The sequence below is a fragment of the Oncorhynchus clarkii genome, chromosome 1 (genome assembly GCF_045791955.1).
Source record: "Oncorhynchus clarkii lewisi isolate Uvic-CL-2024 chromosome 1, UVic_Ocla_1.0, whole genome shotgun sequence".
NCBI classification, from domain to species: Eukaryota; Metazoa; Chordata; class Actinopteri; order Salmoniformes; family Salmonidae; genus Oncorhynchus; species Oncorhynchus clarkii.
Genome location: NC_092147.1, coordinates 19,886,731 through 19,906,081, shown reverse-complemented (window position 1 = coordinate 19,906,081; position 19,351 = coordinate 19,886,731). Strand labels below are relative to the sequence as shown.

At 41.6% G+C, this 19,351-nt stretch overlaps 1 protein-coding gene across 3 annotated transcripts; it reads left to right on the top strand.

Annotated features, from left to right (window-relative positions):
- The first annotated feature begins 2,564 nt into the window (after nucleotides 1-2,564).
- LOC139381508 (transmembrane protein 161A-like) lies at nucleotides 2,565-19,245 on the top strand. Of its 3 annotated transcripts, none has more exons than XM_071125150.1 (12): nucleotides 2,565-2,823; nucleotides 3,433-3,536; nucleotides 3,753-3,839; nucleotides 3,958-4,049; nucleotides 4,160-4,316; nucleotides 5,015-5,166; nucleotides 7,890-7,953; nucleotides 8,117-8,260; nucleotides 8,355-8,468; nucleotides 11,696-11,870; nucleotides 12,363-12,459; nucleotides 16,186-19,245. In XM_071125150.1, the coding sequence occupies exons 1-12, from the start codon at nucleotides 2,821-2,823 to the stop codon at nucleotides 16,482-16,484; spliced, it is 1,488 nt and encodes a 495-aa protein (XP_070981251.1). In that variant the 5' UTR covers nucleotides 2,565-2,820; the 3' UTR covers nucleotides 16,485-19,245. The 3 variants fall into 3 exon arrangements, with proteins under 3 accessions (XP_070981251.1, XP_070981327.1, XP_070981409.1); XM_071125226.1 differs by having other exon boundaries at nucleotides 2,575-2,712; nucleotides 16,186-17,717; XM_071125308.1 differs by lacking the exon at nucleotides 8,355-8,468 and having other exon boundaries at nucleotides 2,586-2,823; nucleotides 16,186-17,715.
- The last annotated feature ends 106 nt before the right edge of the window (nucleotides 19,246-19,351 follow it).

The window sequence follows — 19,351 nt, the reverse complement described above, 5'->3', positions numbered from 1 at the left end:
ACCTGAGACTGGGACGGAGATTTGTCTTCCAACAAGACAATGATCCAAAACATAAAGCAAAATCTACAATGGAATGGTTCAAAAATAAACATATCCAGGTGTTAGAATGGCCAAGTCAAAGTCCAGACCTGAATCCAATCGAGAATCTGTGGAAAGAACTGAAAACTGCTGTTCACAAATGCTCTCCATCCAACCTCACTGAGCTTGAGCTGTTTTGCAAGGAGGAATGGGAAAAAATGTCAGTCTCTCGATGTGCAAAACTGATAGAGACATACCCCAAGCGACTTACAGCTGTAATCGCAGCAAAAGGTGGCGCTACAAAGTATTAACTTAAGGGGGCTGAATAATTTTGCACGCCCAATTTTTCAGTTTTTGATTTGTTAAAAAAGTTTGAAATATCCAATAAATGTTGTTCCACTTCATGATTGTGTCCCACTTGTTGTTGATTCTTCACAAAAAAATACAGTTTTATATCTTTATGTTTGAAGCCTGAAATGTGGCAAAAGGTCGCAAAGTTCAAGGGGGCCGAATACTTTCGCAAGGCACTGTACATTTGAGTACAATTGACCACACCCCAAACATTGGTGGTCCTCAAATGGCTTTCAAACAAATTACTAGCACAGCAACAACACATCCCTAAACACACAAATAACCCTTAAGTATATTGAACAAAAATATAAACGTAACATGCAAAGATTACAGTTCATACAAGGAAATCAGTCTATTGAAATGAATTAATTTGGCCCTAATCTATTGATTTTACATGACTGGGAATACAGATATGCATCTGTTGGTCACGGATACCTTACAAAAAAGGTAGGGGCGTGGATCGGAAAACCAGTCAGTTTCTGGTATGACCACCATTTGCCTCATGCAGCGTGACACATCACCTTTGCATAGAGTTGATCAGGCTGATGTTGTCCCACTTCTTTTCAATGGCTGTGCGTAGTTGCTGGATTTTGGCGGGAACTGGAACATGCTGTCGTGCACATCAGTCCAGAGCATCCCAAACATGCTCAACGGATGACATGTCTATTGCGTATTTGTATTTCTTATGGATACCCATTAGCTGCTGTCAAAGCAGCTGCTACTCTTCCTGTTGTTCAGCAAAGTTAAGGCAGTTAGCAAAACTAAGGCAGTTAAAAAATTAAGGCAGTATGCAGGCCATGGAAGAACTTGGGACGTTTTCAGCTTCCAGGAATTGTGTACAGATCCTTGTGATACGGGGCCATGCATTATCATTCTGAAACATGAGTTGATGGTGGTGAATGAATGGCACTACAATGGGCCTCAGGATCTCATCACAGTATCTCTGTGCATTCAAATGGCCATCGATAATGCAATAGTGTTCCTTGTCTGTAGGTTATGCCTGCCTATACCATAACTCCACCGCCACCATGGGGCACTCTGTTCACAACATTGACATCAGCAAACCGCTCACCCACACAACACCATACACGTGGTCTGCGGTTGTGAGGCCGATTAGACGTACGGCCAAATTCTCTAAAACGAATTTGGAGGTGGCTTATGGTAGAAATTAAAAACAGCTCTGGTGGACATTCCTGCAGTCAGCATGCCAACTGCACACTCCCTCAGAAATTGAGACATCTGTGGCATTGTGTTGTGTGACAAAACAGCACATTTTAGAGTGGCCTTTTATTGTCCCCAGCACAAGGTGAAACTGTGTAATGAGCATGCTGTTTAATCAGCTTCTTAATATGCCACACCTACCAGGTGGCTGGATTATTTTAACAAAGGATAAAAGCTCACTAACAGGGATGTAAACAAATGTGTGCATACAATTTGAGAGAAATACACTTTTGGTGCGTATGGAAAATTTCTGTGATCGTTTATTTCAGCTCATAAAACATGGGACGCAATTTACATGTTGCGTTTATATATTTTTTCAGTGTTCATAAGTCTCACCTGCAGTACTAGCAAATGTGGTTTGGTATGGGTACTAGCTGGTCATGTCTAGAAGCGATACAGCTTCGGTCAAATTGATGTCAAAAGTAGATTTTTTTCTTCTTGCATTTTAGCTAACCCTTTTCCTAACTTCATTCTCATTCACCTAACTTGATGCGTTCATTTTCATAATCTGCTGCATATGTTCAATTTTGACAAAAGTGGCGTGCTTTCTCAATAAAATCGTACTAGGTGTATTTATACAACCAAAGTTTGTAAATTATCTTTGCTAAAACTGCAAAATATAGCGAAAAGACTAAGCGTCTCATCACTTTGTATGAGAAACTACAACTCCCACAATAATAAGCCCAGTGTGATTGGTTTGGACAGCTGTGAAAGTAGTCTACGTATACTTGGCTTTATGATACAGTATCTATAAAACTAGGCTTTTTTTTATTGCTAAGCAGGTTCAACTATTTATTTTCTACATTAGAAAATACATTATTATTGTGATTGAGGTATATTTTCTTACTAGGCGTCTTCCACCACTTTTGGCATAGTTTGTAACGGGATCCAAAGAAATCGTGAACAGACATCTATTCGAGCCAATGAAACCGCTTGTTTTCTGCGGTTTGTGGAACCCAAATCCAGGCCTGCCTACAGTAGCATAATGTCATCAGCTCAGAGACGGAAAAGGAAGCGTCCCCCCCTAGTTAAATTAAAGGCAATGAACTAAGAAGACCAGACCCATCTGCTATTGCATTGGTGTCAGTTAAGGAGACCTGAACTTACAATTTATGTTCAATGGTAAACAATCTTAATTTATCTGCCATCTTTGATCAGTTGTCAAGACACTTAAACTACACATGTGTGTCGCTAACACTACGAACATATACTTCAGTTCGTTGAAGAGAGATGGTGAGTAGCTAGATGTTTCATCTGTGTCCACTTGCAACCAGTATGTAATGCTTCGCTAGCTAATTCAAATGCTTGTAGCTATAGCGTTTAGCCTCTGCGGCAGGTACTTTTTGGCTACAAAATAGCTAGGTAGCTAGCTTAGAAATGTCAGCTACCGGTAAAATGTCGCTACTGGTCACAGTTACTGCTTCAGGTTATCTTCAAATTGAGAGCTGGCTATATGTCAGTTTGAAGTTAGCATAAATTGCTATTGCATTATATTAGCCATGGACACGTTGCACACCGTTAGCTAGCTTACTTGGGCTGCTAGCATGGATGGTAACCTTCAAAGCTAGCACTTCCCCATGTCATGGCTATCTTGGGTCATTTTTTTCATTGGCTTATGAGGACTTGGTTCCTTCCTGGAAAAGCTGAATGACTGACAGTTGTAAGAGGGCACCCCCCACTCTCGACACGTGTAGTAGCGACACCTTTGAGACACGCAGCAGTTGTGTCGGCTGAAACAATTCTCAGGAAACTCCATGTTGGTTGTCTACAAACGTTCGGTTGACCCCTTTTTGTACTGTAGCTACTTTGATTAACAAGGTGTGTGTCTGTCTGTCTGAACAGGCGCTAATTGGAGTGCAGCTGGTGGTCAGCTTGCTGGCTGCTAGCATCATGCAGAGAATGACTCCACACTGTTCTTTTGCCCGCTGGCTTCTATGCAATGGCAGGTAAAGTAATGTACACAAATGTCATGCAGAAGTGGATTTGGAGGTTGGTTGTAGAGACATCCTGATAGTGGTTTGGAGTTATTCCTTGTTAGATCATGATGGTATGAGAAATTGCCTAATCATAGTGAATAGATTTGAGTAAAACAACAGTCATACTACTAGCCAACTACTTGCAATGTATATATGTTTAAAACAAATATAACTTGATCCTTTCAGTCTATTCCGGTTCAAACACCCCTCTGAAGGAGAGCTGTGCGCCCTGGCAGGCAAACAGATGCCCAGCAAGCCCAGCAGGAGAGACAGGTGTGAGCTGAGGAGGGGGCATGATGATACAGTATAAGTGGTGTCTTTTATTTTGTATCACTGTTATGATAGTAGACTGTGCTGTTACAGGGAAGGTTTGCTGACTTCTTCTTTGTAGGAGACAGAATGGGGACAGCAAGCCTCTCACAGTGCCGAAGGACATCGACCTTAACTTAGAAAAAGCTCCAATTGGTGTCCTTGATGCCCTTGGTAAATAAAACAAAAGCATGACCACTACTGCTGACTGAAAAGCCCTCCAAGCCCTTGCATTATCTTTTCCTTACAATATTTTTGCTTTGTCTCTCCTTTCCCATTCTCAGTACTGCGATTCTTCCTGGAGTACCAGTGGTTGATTGACTTTGCAGTGTATGCGATGGGCATCTACCTTTTCACTGAGGGCTACTTCTGTGTAGTTGACCCTGCCATGGAGGTCCACATTGGGGCCGTCTGGTGTGTGCTGACTGTTCTCTGCTGCCTGTATCCTTCAGTTCACCTTCTCTGAGATCCCATAGTTGTATTACAATTTTAACTTGAAAATGGAATTTAACTTATTCTTAAGACTTAAGTTGTACTCACTGTACTTGTCAGTGTTATCACCATGTAAAAACTGTTGGTGTCAATTTCTACAAAGTGGGCTCCTTGTATACATCAATAACCCTATGAAAGTCCCGCCTACTTCCTGTTGCAAGTCCCGTACTGTTTTTGAATGGGCTTCAAGCTTATAATCAAAATCATAAACGTGGTCATTTTAAGATACAGTATGTGAAATGATATTTGTATTTTTGAATTAATTTGCTTTTTGATTATGGAAAAATAAAAATTCAGTCAAACCTTCATGAAAGGCATCAGGTAGAAGTAAATTAATCCACAAATATAATTTGACATGTATCTTAAGTGAGCAAGTTTTCATGAATTTGATGATATAAGCTTGACGCCCATTCAAAAACAGTATGAAACTTGCAACAGGAAGTATAGCGTGTTAACATGTATTGCAAATGTTTATCAGCACAGCATTATGACAGCATTTTCTAAACTGAAGAGGGGGTTCTTGCTATTAAACATGCACGGTTGCCAAAAAAACACTCAAATGCACCTGTTGTGCTCCTCCTTGATTGGAGTTGTTTGTTGAGGGACTGCCCGATTGTCCCTGTGTTGCCCTTAACCCTCTCTCACAGGAAAACCCTCCACTCCCTGATGGGCCACTATTTCCGGTCTGATGAGGGGGGTGAGCGTTCAGTGTGCTTGGCCTTTGGTTTCCTATCTCTGCTGGTGGCCATGTTGGTGCTAGTGGTCAGAGAAGACTACCTGGAGTTTGGCCTGGAGCCTGGTATGTCCACGACACTAACCCGTACTACAGCAGTCCCATGGGGATATACACTGTGTGTACAAAACATTTAACACTTTAATAATATTGAGTTACACCCCCTTTCCCCCCTCAAAACAGCCTCAATTCGTCAGGGCATGAACTCTACAAGGTGTCGAAAGCGTTCCACAGGGATGCTAGCCCATGTTGACTCCAATGCTTCCCACAGTTGTGGGAAGAAATATCTTGTCTTTCCCATTCACCCTCTGAATGGCACATGTACAGTTGAAGTTGGAAGTTTACATACACTTAGGTTGGAGTCATTAAAACTCGTTTTTCAACCACTCCACAGATTTCTTGTTAACAAACTATATAGTTTTGGCAAGTCGGTTAGGACATCTACTTTGTGCATGACACAAGTCATTTTTACAACAATTGTTTACAGAAAGATTATTTACTGTATCACAATTCCAGTGGGTCAGAAGTTTACATGCATACACTAAGTTGACTGCCTTTAAACAGCTTAGAATCTTTCCAGAAATGATGTCATGGCTTTAGAAGCTTCTGATAGGCTAATTGACATCATTTGAGTACCTGTGGATGTATTTCAAGACCTACCTTCAAACTCAGTGCCTCTTTGCTTGACATCATGGGAAAATCAAAAGAAATCAGCCAAGACCTCAGAATTTATTTTAGACCTCCAAGTCTGGTTCATCCTTGGGAGCAATTTCCAAACGCCTGAAGGTACCACGTTCATCTGTACAAACAATAGTACGCAAGTATAAACACCATGGGACCACGCAGCCGTCATACCGCTCAGGAAGGAGACACGTTCTGTCTCCTAGAGATGAATGTACTTTGGTGTGAAAAGTGCAAATCAATCCCAGAACAACAGCAAAGGACTTCTTGGATATGCTGGAGGAAACGAGTACAAAAGTATCTATCCACAGTAAAATGAGTCCTATATCAACATAACCCGAAAGGCCGCTCAGCAAGGAAGAAGCCATTGCTCCAAAACCGCCATAAAAAAGCCAGACTACAGTTTGCAACTGCACATGGGGACTTTTTGGAGAAATGTCCTCTGGTCTGATGAAACAAATAGAACTGTTTTGTCATAATGACCATCGTTATGTTTGGAGGAAAAGGGGGGAAGCTTGCAAGCCGAAGAACACCATCCCAACCGTGAAGCACGGGGGTGGCTGCAGCATGTTGTGGGGATGCTTTGCTGCAGGAGGGACTGGTGCACTTCACAAAATAGATGGCATCATGAGGCAGAAAAATGATGTGGATATATTGAAGCAACATCTCAAGACATCAGTCAGGAAGTTAAAGCTTGGTCGCAAATGGGTCTTCCAAATGGACAATGACCCCAAGCATACTTCCAAAGTTGTGGCAAAATTGCTTAAGGACAACAAAGTCAAGGTATTGGAGTGGCCATCACAAACCCTGACCTCAATCCTATAGAAAATGTGTGGGCAGAACTGAAAAAGCGTGTGAGCAAGGAAGCCTACAAACCTGACTCGGTTACACCAGCTCTGTCAGGAGGAATGGGCAAAAATTGTGGGAAACTTGTGGAAGGCTACCTGAAATGTTTGCCCAAAGTTAAATAATTTTAAAGGCAATGCTACCAAATACTAATTGAGTGAATGTAGACTTCTGACCCACTGGGAATGTGATGAAAGAAGTTAAAGCTGAACTAAATCATTCTCTCTAAAATAAAGTGGTGATCTTAACTGACCTAAGACACATTTTTACTAGGATTAAATGTCAGGAATTGGGAAAAACCTGAGTTTAAATGCATTTGGCTAAGGTGTATGTAAACTTCTGACACAATCCATGTCTCAAGGCTTAAAATGTATGTGTTCTTTAACCTGTCTCCTCCCCTTCGTCTACTCTGATTTTGAAGTGGAATTGTGGCATCAATAAGGGATCATTGACTGACCAGGTGACTCTGTCATGGAAATAGCAATTGTATGGGATCATGCCAAATGTATTGTGTGTTCATCGCCCAAATATGGCATTGACTACTTTTGCGGTGAGCTTTACAAACGGGTGTACACTGCAATAGTGTTGCAAATATAGAGTAATCTAGGGTTTCGATTCTTTACATTGTACACATATGGTTAACATTATGGTTACCATACTATCATTTCTGCAGCCTTGAAAGGCAGGCATCAACATGGCCGAACGAGAGGCTGCCAGCGATTTTATAGAAATCTCTTTCTACGGGTACAAAGCCTTCCCCCCCCCCCCCCCCCCCCATACGACTACAAATCGCTTTTTAAGCTTGATAACTTTTTGTATTTTTCTTGTCAAATCCCTGACAAAATTCAGGTGACCTAAGCTCTTCCAAATATGGAGTTGCAGGTTTGCCGTATCTGTCATGTTTGCGCATATCTCTATGTGCAAATCTTTATGGCAGTCATTTTCCTTAAGGTCCTTGGAAATGACCTGCATATCTGCTGTTCTAAAAAAAAATTATAATGCAATATATAGATTTACAAATACCAAATCAAAAGGTGTTTGTTTGTGGATAGTGATTTACATTTGTGGGTTGGTACAGATCATGATACACGAATACAAAATGCATGCTGTGTGTTCACAATACATTTGGCATGATATTGATCCCATGCAGGTGTTCCTAATGTTCTGTACAGTGTGTGTTTGTAATAAAAAAACAAATATATATAACACACAACAGTGATTTGTTTAGTTCATTTTATAATTTTTCTGCTTTTGTATTGCAGGTTTTAACAGTCTTTTTGACAACCTTGAAGTTTTCGCAAAACAGCAAGGCTTTGCTGAGTGGTCGTAAGTATCTTTTCATTGAACAGCTTAAATTTATTTAAAATAAATATGTAAATCACAACTTGGGTCCATAGAATAGTCATTAATGGACTGATGATATGCTTTTAGTGATCTGTGTGTTGGCAAATGTTCTCTCTAATGTTTATTATATTTGAACTCCCATCAGAGTCCCGGTGACCAAGCTGACTGTGAAGTTGGGTCTGGCTGCCATCTGTGCTTTTATTGGTGCTTTGCTGGCCTTCCCTGGCCTCCGCCTAGCCCAGACCCACCTGGACGCAGTTCAGATGAACTCAGACCGCCCATTCATCCAGTAAGAACACTAACACAGATTTAGCTGTGAAACCAAATAACCACTTGGCTCCACTAGTGATGTCTTCCTGTTCGGTGTTATCTGCTTCCTGTAGGATTCTGTTGCACATTAGTTTTCTGGCTCCAGTGGTGGTGATCGTGTTGTGGATCAAACCCATCGCTAGGGACTTCCTGGGGAACGCTCCCATGGGGAAGACCTCGGTCACGCTGTAAGTGTGTGTCTTGGTACTCTATATGTACAAAAGTATGTGGACACCCCTTCAAATTAGTTGATTTGGCTATTTCAGTCGCACTCGTTGCTGACGTGTATAAAATCGAGCACACGGCATGCAATAATCATAGCTGAACAATGGCAGTAGAATGTCACGTACTGAAGAGCTCAGTGACTTAACGTGGCACCGCCAAAGAATGCCACTCTTCCAACAAGTCAGTTCGGTCAACTGTACGTGCTTTTATTGTGAAGTGGAAACGTCTAGGAGCAACAACAGCTCAGCCGCGAAGTGGTAGGCCACACAAGCTCACGGAACAGGACCACCGAGTGCTGAAGTGCTTAATCGTCTGTCCTTGGTTGCAACACTCGCTACCAAGCTCTAAATTGCCTCTGGAAGCAACGTCAGCACAATAACTTTGTCTGGAGCTTCATGAAATGGGTTTCCATGGCCGAGCAGCTGCACACAAACCTAAGATCACCATGCGTAATGGCAAGCATCAGCAGGAGTAGTGTAAAGCTTGCTGCCATTGGACTCTGGAGCAGTGGAAATGTGTTCTCTGGAGTGATGAGTCACGCTTCACCATCTGACAGTCTGACTGATGAATCTGGGTTTGGTGGATGCCAGGAGAACACTACCTGCCTCAATGCATAGTGCCAACTGTAATGTCTGGGGCTGTTTTTCATAGTTCGGGCTACGCGCCTTAGTTCCAGTGAACGGAAATCATATCGCTGCAGCATACAATGACATTCTAGACGATTCTGTGCTTTTAACTTTGTGGCAACAGTTTGGGAAGGCCCTTTCCTGTTTCAGCATTACAATGTCCCCATGCATAAAGCAATGTCCATAGAGAAATGTCGATCGGTGTGGAAGAACTTGACTGGTCTGCACAACGCCCTGACCTCAACCCCATCGAACACCTTTGGAATTAATTGGAACGCCGACTACAAGCCAGGCCTAATCGCCCAACATCAGTGCCCGACCTCACTAATGGTCTTGTGGCTGAATGGAAGCCAGTCCCCGCAGCAATGTTCTAACATCTAATGGAACGTTCCCAGAAGAGTGGAGGCTGTTTTTGCAGCAAAGGGGGACCAACTCCATGTTCATGCCCATGATTTTGGAATGAGATGTTTGACAAGAAGGTGTCCACATATTTTTGGTCATGTAGTATATGTATATACTTGCTGTATTCCACTCTTGTGCATCCCCTGATTTCCTATACTTCAATTATGAAATATTACAATTATGACTGTTTGGCACCCTTGTGCTCATTCCTTCTTAGGGCTGTGGCGGTCATGAAACTTAGTCAGCTGGTTATTGTCATGCAATTGACTGCCGGTCTCACGGTAATTGACCGTTAATTAACATCAGCACGTTTAGCGTCTCCACACATACAAGCCGCTGATGCTAGCCTTTGGAACATTACAGTACATTTTTAAAGAAGTTTAACAAATCCATTTAATATACACCATCTCAATAAATCCATGATTTATTTTGGGTAGGTCTAAAGAAACATATGAAGAGAATGTACAGTATTTCAGAAGAACCGATTTTATGAGTGGGCCTACTGTATGTTATCTGGCCATGCGTAGGTTCTAGGATAGTTAATTTAGCAGACAAGATATGCTTTTTAGTCCTGTGCCATTTTATATTATATGATTTTATAGTAAAAATAAAGGATATTTTTCCCATTCTGGAGCTGAGTGTACAAGTGATCATTTGAAAGGTCCTATACGCTTGATTTAGAGTTAATCTAGTTGTGAATGATACGAATCTTAGAATGTCAAACAATACTAACATTTATGAGCTGCATGATGCGACCTATAGACTATTGATGATAGTCTCAATTAACTAGTATGTCACATTTGTTTAGATTTGGAATGGCCCATTATCAAATGGGCACTCGAATAGCGAATGAAGGCCACTTTCCCGCGGTTTGTTTTGTAACCAGACCAGCTAGCTACTCTGGTTTTATAGCAGCGCATGTGCTTAATATAAGCAGCTGAGAAATAAATATAGTAGCAGCTTGGATCGTCTTTTTAGTGGCAACCATCTCAACTCTGCTTTCACACAAGATTGCATATAGAGATGTCTGGGCTTATAACACTTATTTCACTCCAAGCAACAGCCACTATTTGAGGAGCATGCAGCCTCTTGCTGTGTGACAGGTGATATTGCGCCCACACTTTGTATGCCATGGGCTCTCCAACCATGTTCTTGCAGCTCTCTAGTGCTTAATTTGATAAGGCAAGTTAAATCTGTTAAGGAATATAGGTAGTAAAATGTTTTTACAATGAAACATATTTAATTAAACTGACAGTCCCGATCTCTGCGCTCTCGAAAGGAATTAAGGAGAGAGCGAGGAGATGGAAACGCACAGTGGTGAGATTGTGTAGCTAAAGGAAGTGTCAGCCTATTCATTATGAAAATATAACGGCCTACAATTTGTGAATTTGTATTTAACTGTAAGCCGCCTTACACAATCAATGAACCAACAGTATTGCCTATGTGTACTTTCCCAGACTCGTGGATAGCATAAGGTAACCAGTCCATCCAGTATCCATAAGTGTATATAGTCCACTCTCAAAGGTGACTAGTATAATGTGTTTAATTTTAGAGTATTGGCTAGACCAATTATATACCAAAAAAATCTTAAATATGTATAAAAAAAAAATATATATATATAAAGAAATCTGTCGTGTGTCGTAAGCGGTAGGCTATTAGCTATGTATTGTATAAGGAAAAATAATTTTCATTCAGGGTTTTTTCGGGCTTGGGCTCAAGCCTATATGTATCCATAAGGTCTAATATGTGTATGGGTGTTTTGAATTGATCATCACCTTAGAAAGCACTGTCCACTTCATTGTTTGGCTTTGAAACAACATCCACAATGACCATGTTTTCCACTCCGATTCAACCTGTTATTGAATTTTTCTTTAAATTGATGGATCAGTGAGGTGGGTTTTAAAAACTGTTCTGATAAGTGTTTGCTATGATTTGAGATCCAATTTGCATTGATGTCAGTGGTTAGAGGGACTATAGAGATCGGAGTACACTGCCATTAGCAGTTGGGTACTAACAACACATGTCCAGAATGCATAAGAGGAGATTAACGTGACTCAATGGTCATGTGGAATTTGACTGTGGTCATGACTGCCAGTGTGGCGGTATTGCAGTCACCGCAACAGCTCTACTCCTAGTGTTGACGTCTCTGTGTGTCATCCCAGTATGTCAAGCGCGATGTTTGACAGTGTTCGTCTGTGGACGGTGGTGGTGCTGTGCTGCCTGAGGCTGGCCCTGACCCGCTACCACATGCAGGCCTACCTCAACCTGTCCCAGAAGTGGGTGGACCAGATGAAGAAGGAGGCAGGACGCATCGCTGCCATCGACATCCAGAGGAAGGTAAAGATGCCTAAACCTCTAAACCAGCCATTTTGTTTTTCGAATTACCAACAATATGATTTTCAATACTGTTTTAAAAAAAAAGTTATGCATGCATACATACACTTTTTGGGGGGGCAGAGGGGTTGGGCTGGGGCGTTTTACGCCACTGCTTAAACTATAAGGTAAGTATAACTATAATTCGACACCTTAAGAAATCTATCTCCAGCTCAGGGCTCCAGCTATGCATTTGCTTTGCTAACTTTCTAGCTAATTGGCTAGATTTCTAGCTAAGTGGCAAGATCAAGCTTCTTGCTTACAGCAGAGACATACAATCTCTGTTGGCTCAAGATCCCTGTTGCCTAAATTGTTTTAGAAATAGCGCCCCTTGTGTGCACTTCCGGTAATACCGTATACCCTGGTATGGTACAGAAATGGTTTGAAAATATAGGTACTGCCCAACCTTAGTTGACAGAGGAAACCTGTATCCATGAGTCTTTGTTGTCCTTCCAGGTGACCCGAGTGTTCTGCTACCTGACCATAGTCACCCTGCAGTACGTGATCCCTGTTCTACTCCTCCTCTTCTCTACCCTGGCTCTGAAGGTCCTGGGTAAGACATGTACAGCACCTAACAACATAAGCAACAACTCTAATCTCAGTGAGGCCTTCAGTGACTGCTGAGAATCTGCATTCTACAATTTAAAAATGGGGAGTCATGATAATTTACCAACCGCTTCACCATAATGCCTGATGTTATAGGTAACTGCCAAAATAAAGGAAATACGTGTGTAAATGAGGGATACAAAGTATATTGAAAGCAGGTGCTTCCACACAGGTGTGATTCCTGAGTTAATTAAGCAATTAACATCCTATCATGCTTAGGGTCATGTATAGAGATGGCTAGTTGGCCATTATTTGGGATACCATGGCTAGAAGAAGAGATCTCAGTGACTGAAAGAGGCATCTCAAAGGAGCATAGGTGTTGTTTTTTATAGAATGTGACATTTTGAGGAAGAGAATTATCTTTCCAGACTCACGCTTGTTTGATAATCCGTTGATAAAGAGAAAAAGGGACCCGCTGTACCCAAATGAACAAATGGCGGGAATCAACGCAATTGTGCGTTAGATGATACATTCTCAGGATTGGTGAGCCTATTTTGTTGATATTTCTTGGTTACTGTGTTCATTTTGACTAAACAGTACGTTCTGAAGAGGTGTGTGTGTGTGTGTGTGTGTGTGTGTGTATAGTACGATTAGTACACAGTATACGCTACTGGTCAAAAGTTTTAGAACACCTACTCATTCAAGGGATTTTATTTTTACTATTTTCTACATTGTAGAATAGTAGTGAAGACATCAAAACTATGATATAACAAGTTAATAATCAAGTTGTAACCAAAAAAAGTGTTAAACAAATCAAAATGTATTTGAGATTCTTCAAATAGCCACCCTTTGCCTTGATGACATCTTTGCACACGCATTCTCTCAACAAGCTTCATGATGTAGTCACCTGGAATGCATTTCATTTAACAGGTGTGCCTTGTTAAAAGGTTAATTTGCGATACTTCTTTCCTTCTTAATGTGTTTGAGACAATTGTGTTGTGACAAGGTAGGGGTGGTGTACAGAAGATGGCCTTTTACCAAATAGGGATAAGTCCATATTATGGCAAGAACAGCTCAAATAAGCAAGGAGAAACTACAGTCCATCACTACTTTAAGACATGAAGATCTGTCAATACGGAACATTTCAAGAACTTTGAAAGTTTCTTCAAGTGCAGTCGTAACAACCATCAAGCGCTATGGAACTGGCTCTCATGAGGACCGCCACAGGAATGGAAGACGGCGAGTTACTTACCAGCCTCAGAAATTGCAGCCCAAATAAATGTTTGAGTTCAAGTAAGACACATTACAAGATCAACTGTTCAGGAGACTGTGTGAATCAGGCCTTCATGGTCAAATTGCTGCAAAGAAACCATTACTAAAGGACTTAATAATAATAAGAGACTTGCTTTGGCCAAGAAACAAGAGAAATGGACGTTAGACCGGTGGAAATTTGTCCTTTGGTCTGAACTCCAAATTGGAGATTTTTGGTTCTAACCGCTGGGTCTTTGTGAGATGCGGTGTGGGTGAACGGAGGATTTCTGCATGTGTATTTCCCACCGTGAAGCATGGAGTTGGGGGTGCTTTTCTGGTGACACTCTTTGGTTTATTTAGAATTCAAGGCGCACTTAACCAGCATGGCTACCACAGCATTCAGCAGCGATATGCCATCCCATCTGGTTTGTGCTTAGTGCGACAATCATTTGTTTTTCAACAGGACAATGACCCAACACACCTCCAGGCTGTGTAAGGACTATTTGACCAAGAAGGAGAGTGATGGAGTGCTGCATCAGTTGACCTGGCCCCCCACAATCACCTGGCCTCAACACAATTCAGATGGTTTGGGATTAGTTAGACCGCAGAGTGAAGGAAAAGCAGCCAACAAGTGCTCAGCATATGTGGGAACTCCTTCAAGACTGTCAGAAAATAATTCCAGGTGAAGCTGGTTGAGAGAATGCCAAGAGTGTGCAAAGCTGTCATCAAGGCAAAGGGTGGCTATTTGAAGAAATATTTTGTTTAACACTTTTCTTGGCTACTACATGAGTCCATATGTTATTTCATAGTTTTGATGTCTTCACAGTTATTATACAATGTAAAAAATAAAGAAAAACCCTTGAATGAGTAGGTGTTCTAAAACTTTTGACCGTAAGTATATACAGAACAAAAATATAAACACCATGTAAAGTGTTGGTCCCATGTTTCGTGAGCTGAAATAAAAGATCCCCAGCATGATCATTACACAGTTGCATCTTGTGCTCGAAACGATTAAAGGCCACTCTAAAATGTGCAGTTTTGTTACAACACAATGCCACAGTTGTCTTGAGGGAGCGTGCAATTGGAATGCTGCCTGCAGGAATGTCCACCAGAGCTGTTGCTAGAGAATTGAGTGTTTTAATTTCTCAACGCCTCAACATTTGTTTTAGAGAATTTGGCAGTACGTCCAACTGGCCTAACAGCCGCTGACCACGTAAAAATGCCAGCTCAAGACCTCCACGTCCGGCTTCTTCACCAGCAGGATTGTCTGAGACCAGCTGCCCGGACAGCTGATGAAGCTGGGTTTGCACAACCAAAGAGTTTCTGCTCAAACTGTCTCAGTGAAGTTCTTCTGTGTGCTGATCGTCTTGACCAGGGTCTTCAGTGGGCAAATGCTCACCTTCGATGGTCACTGGCACGCTGGAGAAGTGTACTCTTCATGGATGAATCACGATTTCAACTGTACCGGGCAAATGCATGGCGTTGTGTAGGCAAGCAGTTTGCTGACGTCAACAAAGTGAATAGAGTGCCCCATGGGGGGGTCATGGTATAAGCAGGCATAAGCTATGGACAACGAACACAATTGCAGTTTATTGATGGCAATTTGAATGCACAGAGATACCGTGAACAAATCCTGGGGAACATCGTCTTGCCATTCATCCACCGCCATCACCTCATCTTTCAGCATGATAATGCATGGCCCCATGTTGCAAGTATCTGTATACATTTCCTGGAAGCTGAAAATTTCCCTGTTGTATATTCACCAGACATGTTACCCATTGATCATGTTTGGGATGCTCTGGATTGACATGTATGACAGCGTGTTCCAGTTCCTGCCAATATCCAGCAACTTCGCACAGCCATTGAAGAGATGTGTTGCGCTGCATGAGGCAATGGTGGTCACACCAGATACTGACTGGTTTTCTTATCCACACCCTTTTCTTTTGAAGGCATCTGACCAACAGATGCAGTCTGTATTACCAGTCTTGAAATCCATAGATTAGGGCCTAATTTATTTCAGTTGATTGATTTCCTTATTTGAGTTGTAACTTTAAATTTTTTTTTTTAATTGTTGCGTTTTTTAAAATGTTTTTGTTGTGGGCAAATGCTGTTAGAAGTAGGCAAGACATTTCAGACATGGTGTGTGTCAGTAAGCAGGAACTCTACCCAATTGAACACTTTTGCGAGATTCTAGAGCGGTGCCTGACACGTAGTTTTCCACCACTATCAACAAAACGCCAAATGGTGGTATTTCTCATGAAAGAATTGTCGCATCCCTCCAAGAGTTCCAGACCCTTGTAGAATCTATGACAAGGTGTATTGAAGCTGTTCTGCCTCATGGTGGCCCAACACCTTATTAAGACACTTTATGTTGGTGTTTCCTATATTTTGGCAGTTACCTGTATTTGTAGCCTGTAAGTTGTTCATTTAGAATGTCTCATGTGGTAACGGCCTTCTGCTGTGTTTTTGTTCTGTATGTCAGGTGACTTCTCATGGAGTGGTGCGGAGCAGGCTCCGGGGGTGACTCCTGCCCTGGTAATGCCAACGGTCACTCCTGTCCTGCCAGGGCTGGAGGAGGACGAGGATGGGGTGGAGTACATGGAGGAGGACATCCAGGCCACGGTGGCTCGTCTGACAGAGGGCTTCTCAGCCCTGCGCTCCGTCCTCACCCCACTCTTCTTCAGAGGCCTCTTTGCCTTCCTTACCTGGTGGGTGGCCGCCTGCCAGGTCATCAGCAGCCTGTTTGGCATCTACTTCCACCAGTACCTCATGCAGAACTGAGGAAGAATACACAGAACTACACTATCCACAATACCTAGCTAACACAAGCCCAGTGTGATGTAGGCAGGTAAAACTCTTTTAACACAACAGAAGGACAGGATGGGTGCTCTTGTCTTACTGTAACTAAGGTGTCATGGATGTAAAAAGAAGAAAAAAAGACACGAGGCTTTCTTCTGACACACTACTACTTTGTTGTCCTGTGGGACACAGATCATGTTGCCTGTGACTGCCTGGGGACTATGATGGAGATGCAGTATAATGGGTCAACTCTGTCCCTTGCTACTTAACACATTTCTCTTATGCCAGTGTTAACCTTATTCATTTTTCATCACATAATATTGTTAAATGCTGCAAATGAGACTTTACTATTAGGAAAAAGGTACCACTACACTACAGCCTAGTTTTCTATTAGACAGATTCAGAAGCTCTTGATGGTTTTTAAAATTGTCGTCCTATAGTTCTGCTAATACCGTACCGATTGTCATGAACCCATGGAGTTCAGTCTATGTAGCAGTCATCACCACTTGTGTATTGATTGATCAAACTCGGGCCTCGCCTGTTCATTCTCCTTAATCATTTATATCCACCTTTTAAAACGAAGCACAGAGGATCAGTTACTGTGTTTATTTAATGAAGGTATTCAAAGAGGAATTCCAAGTGCCTGGAAACTCAGGGATTTTAAGTCAATGATATGATCTTTTTTCATGAAATGTTTTTTTCTCTGTAAAATGGTAGACTGGTGATAGACATTTATCTGTATCATTTGATAACACTCCAGACTGGATTTGGCCAAATTTACCTGTTATCAACCATCTTTCAGTCTCAGCAAAGTTTGTTGTTTGAACAAGGTACTTTGTCTTTTATTGCTGCCAAACTATAATTTACAGATGTAGGCTTAGAACAAATCTCACTTAACTTAAACCTAGGTCTGAAATGCGTTGCTGATTGTAGTGTCAACGTTTTGTTTTTTAATGTATTTATTTCTACTCTATTGCCCCTGGTCATATTGTGTTGGAAAGGTACAGGTGTCGTGCTGCTGTACGTTTGGGTCATGGTTTATGGCACGTGATTTATTTGATTGAATGTTCGCTAATCATTTCACGGTGTGTGTGGTTTGTATGAAGATGCTGTTTTTACAATTAAGAGACTTCTGAATGCATGGCGGTAACTTTAGTTGTGTACAAGTGTTTTTATTTGGTTGTGTGGCTTAATAAAACAATAATTGAATATTGTTATGATTCTTTTCAATCTTTAGTTTTTAGTATGCCAAAATCACATGTTTTGATTATCCCAGCAAATTGTACATTTCAGATTTTATTTTCTCCCAATGACACCTTTTTCGTTCTTATAAAGCATAGGAGATAAGGGTGATAAAAGATGGGGGTCCTTCAAAGTTAATCATTTGACAAAAGACCATGCATGACAACGGTGAGTATAGCTGCTGAATTGGGCATTCACCTCTGACCTTAATTATTGATAATTGCCTTGCACTTATTGTGTCTCAACAATCTGATATAGACAAATATTTGTAAGTATATTTAGATTTTTAGATCGTAGTCTGTTCAATATCATATAGCTTTGTAGCAATGTGATGCTAACTTATACAATTTGAGAAATTTGACATATTTTTGTGGATATCACTTACTGTGAAATAATATTGGTAAAACCAGCTTGTACAGTGCTAAGGAACAGGACCTTCCCTCAGACACAGCCAGAAAGGCCCTTTTTTTTAAAACATTATTTTTTTTTAGCTTTATTTAACTAGGCAAGTCAGTTGAGAACAAATTCTTATTTTCAATGACGGCTTAACTGCCTGTTCAGGGGCAGAACGACAGATTTGTACCTTGTCAGCTTGCAACCTTCCGGTTACTAGTCCAACGCTCTAACCACTAGGCTACCCTGCCGCCCCAATGATTTATTGAAGATTTCGGGAGGGACTGACTTATCTGAGCCTTCACGTGCTGGTGAGGTGGGAATGTTTCATTGGAGGATATCGATAGTGCTCGAGCACAGAACTAGATGGGACCAGATAACACATTGGAACTTTGTTATGGATGGCTGAGATTCTGATCTTGAATGTCTGTTTCACTAACAATCTTTTTCTGTTTGACAACATTTTTTTTAAATAATTTGAGTGAAATTTCTGAAAAAATACTTTTCAGATCACGGAGCATTTTACAATGATGTCAAAACCGCTATTATGAGTACTTTGACATCCTTCTGAGAATTTTCTACCTAACCCTCTATTGCTCCTCCTGGTATAAGGCCTATATAAAATGTATGTGGCGGGGGTTGCTCTGCTCTTAAGGCCAGGCAGATTCAGGCCTTTACTAGCCTCTGACAGGTCTGGGAGAGTGTCTGGCTTAATGAACTGGAAGGTGACAGGGTTGACATATCTATATAATCACATTAATTATGTGCATGTGTTTGGAGGCCCCCAGTCTGCAGCCTGCAGCCACCATGGCTGTTGCTATAGGGACCAGGCAGCGACCAGACAACGGAGGTTTCAGTCATGCCCTGCAGACTGGCCCTATCCTCAGGGGAGCTGCCCAGACACCACCCCTGTGACTCTTTTCATTTGGGGAGCAGAGGCCATGCTGACGGGTGGGAGAGGGATAATTCTAGCCAATTTCATTCTGGTTATTCTAAATTGTAGGGAAATGCTCTAGAGGGAAGAACATATTCACTGTATGTGATGTCCAGCTGTTATTGTAAGGCATTTTGTATTGTATGCACACTATATAAAGCTTGTCTGGTTTTAGTGTTCCTTCATTCTTGTTCCCCCCTTAGTTGGAACCTAGTGGTTTGACATGATAGTGAGTGACAAGATGTATTCAGTGGAACAATCTAGATAAATGGACACATGA

Excerpts from the sequence above, each read along its gene's own strand:
- LOC139381508 (XM_071125150.1), top strand. Across the intron at positions 3,537-3,752 it reads TGGCTTCTATGCAATGGCAG|TCTATTCCGGTTCAAACACC; the intron begins GTAAAGTAATGT and ends TGATCCTTTCAG. Across the intron at positions 3,840-3,957 it reads AAGCCCAGCAGGAGAGACAG|GAGACAGAATGGGGACAGCA; the intron begins GTGTGAGCTGAG and ends TCTTCTTTGTAG.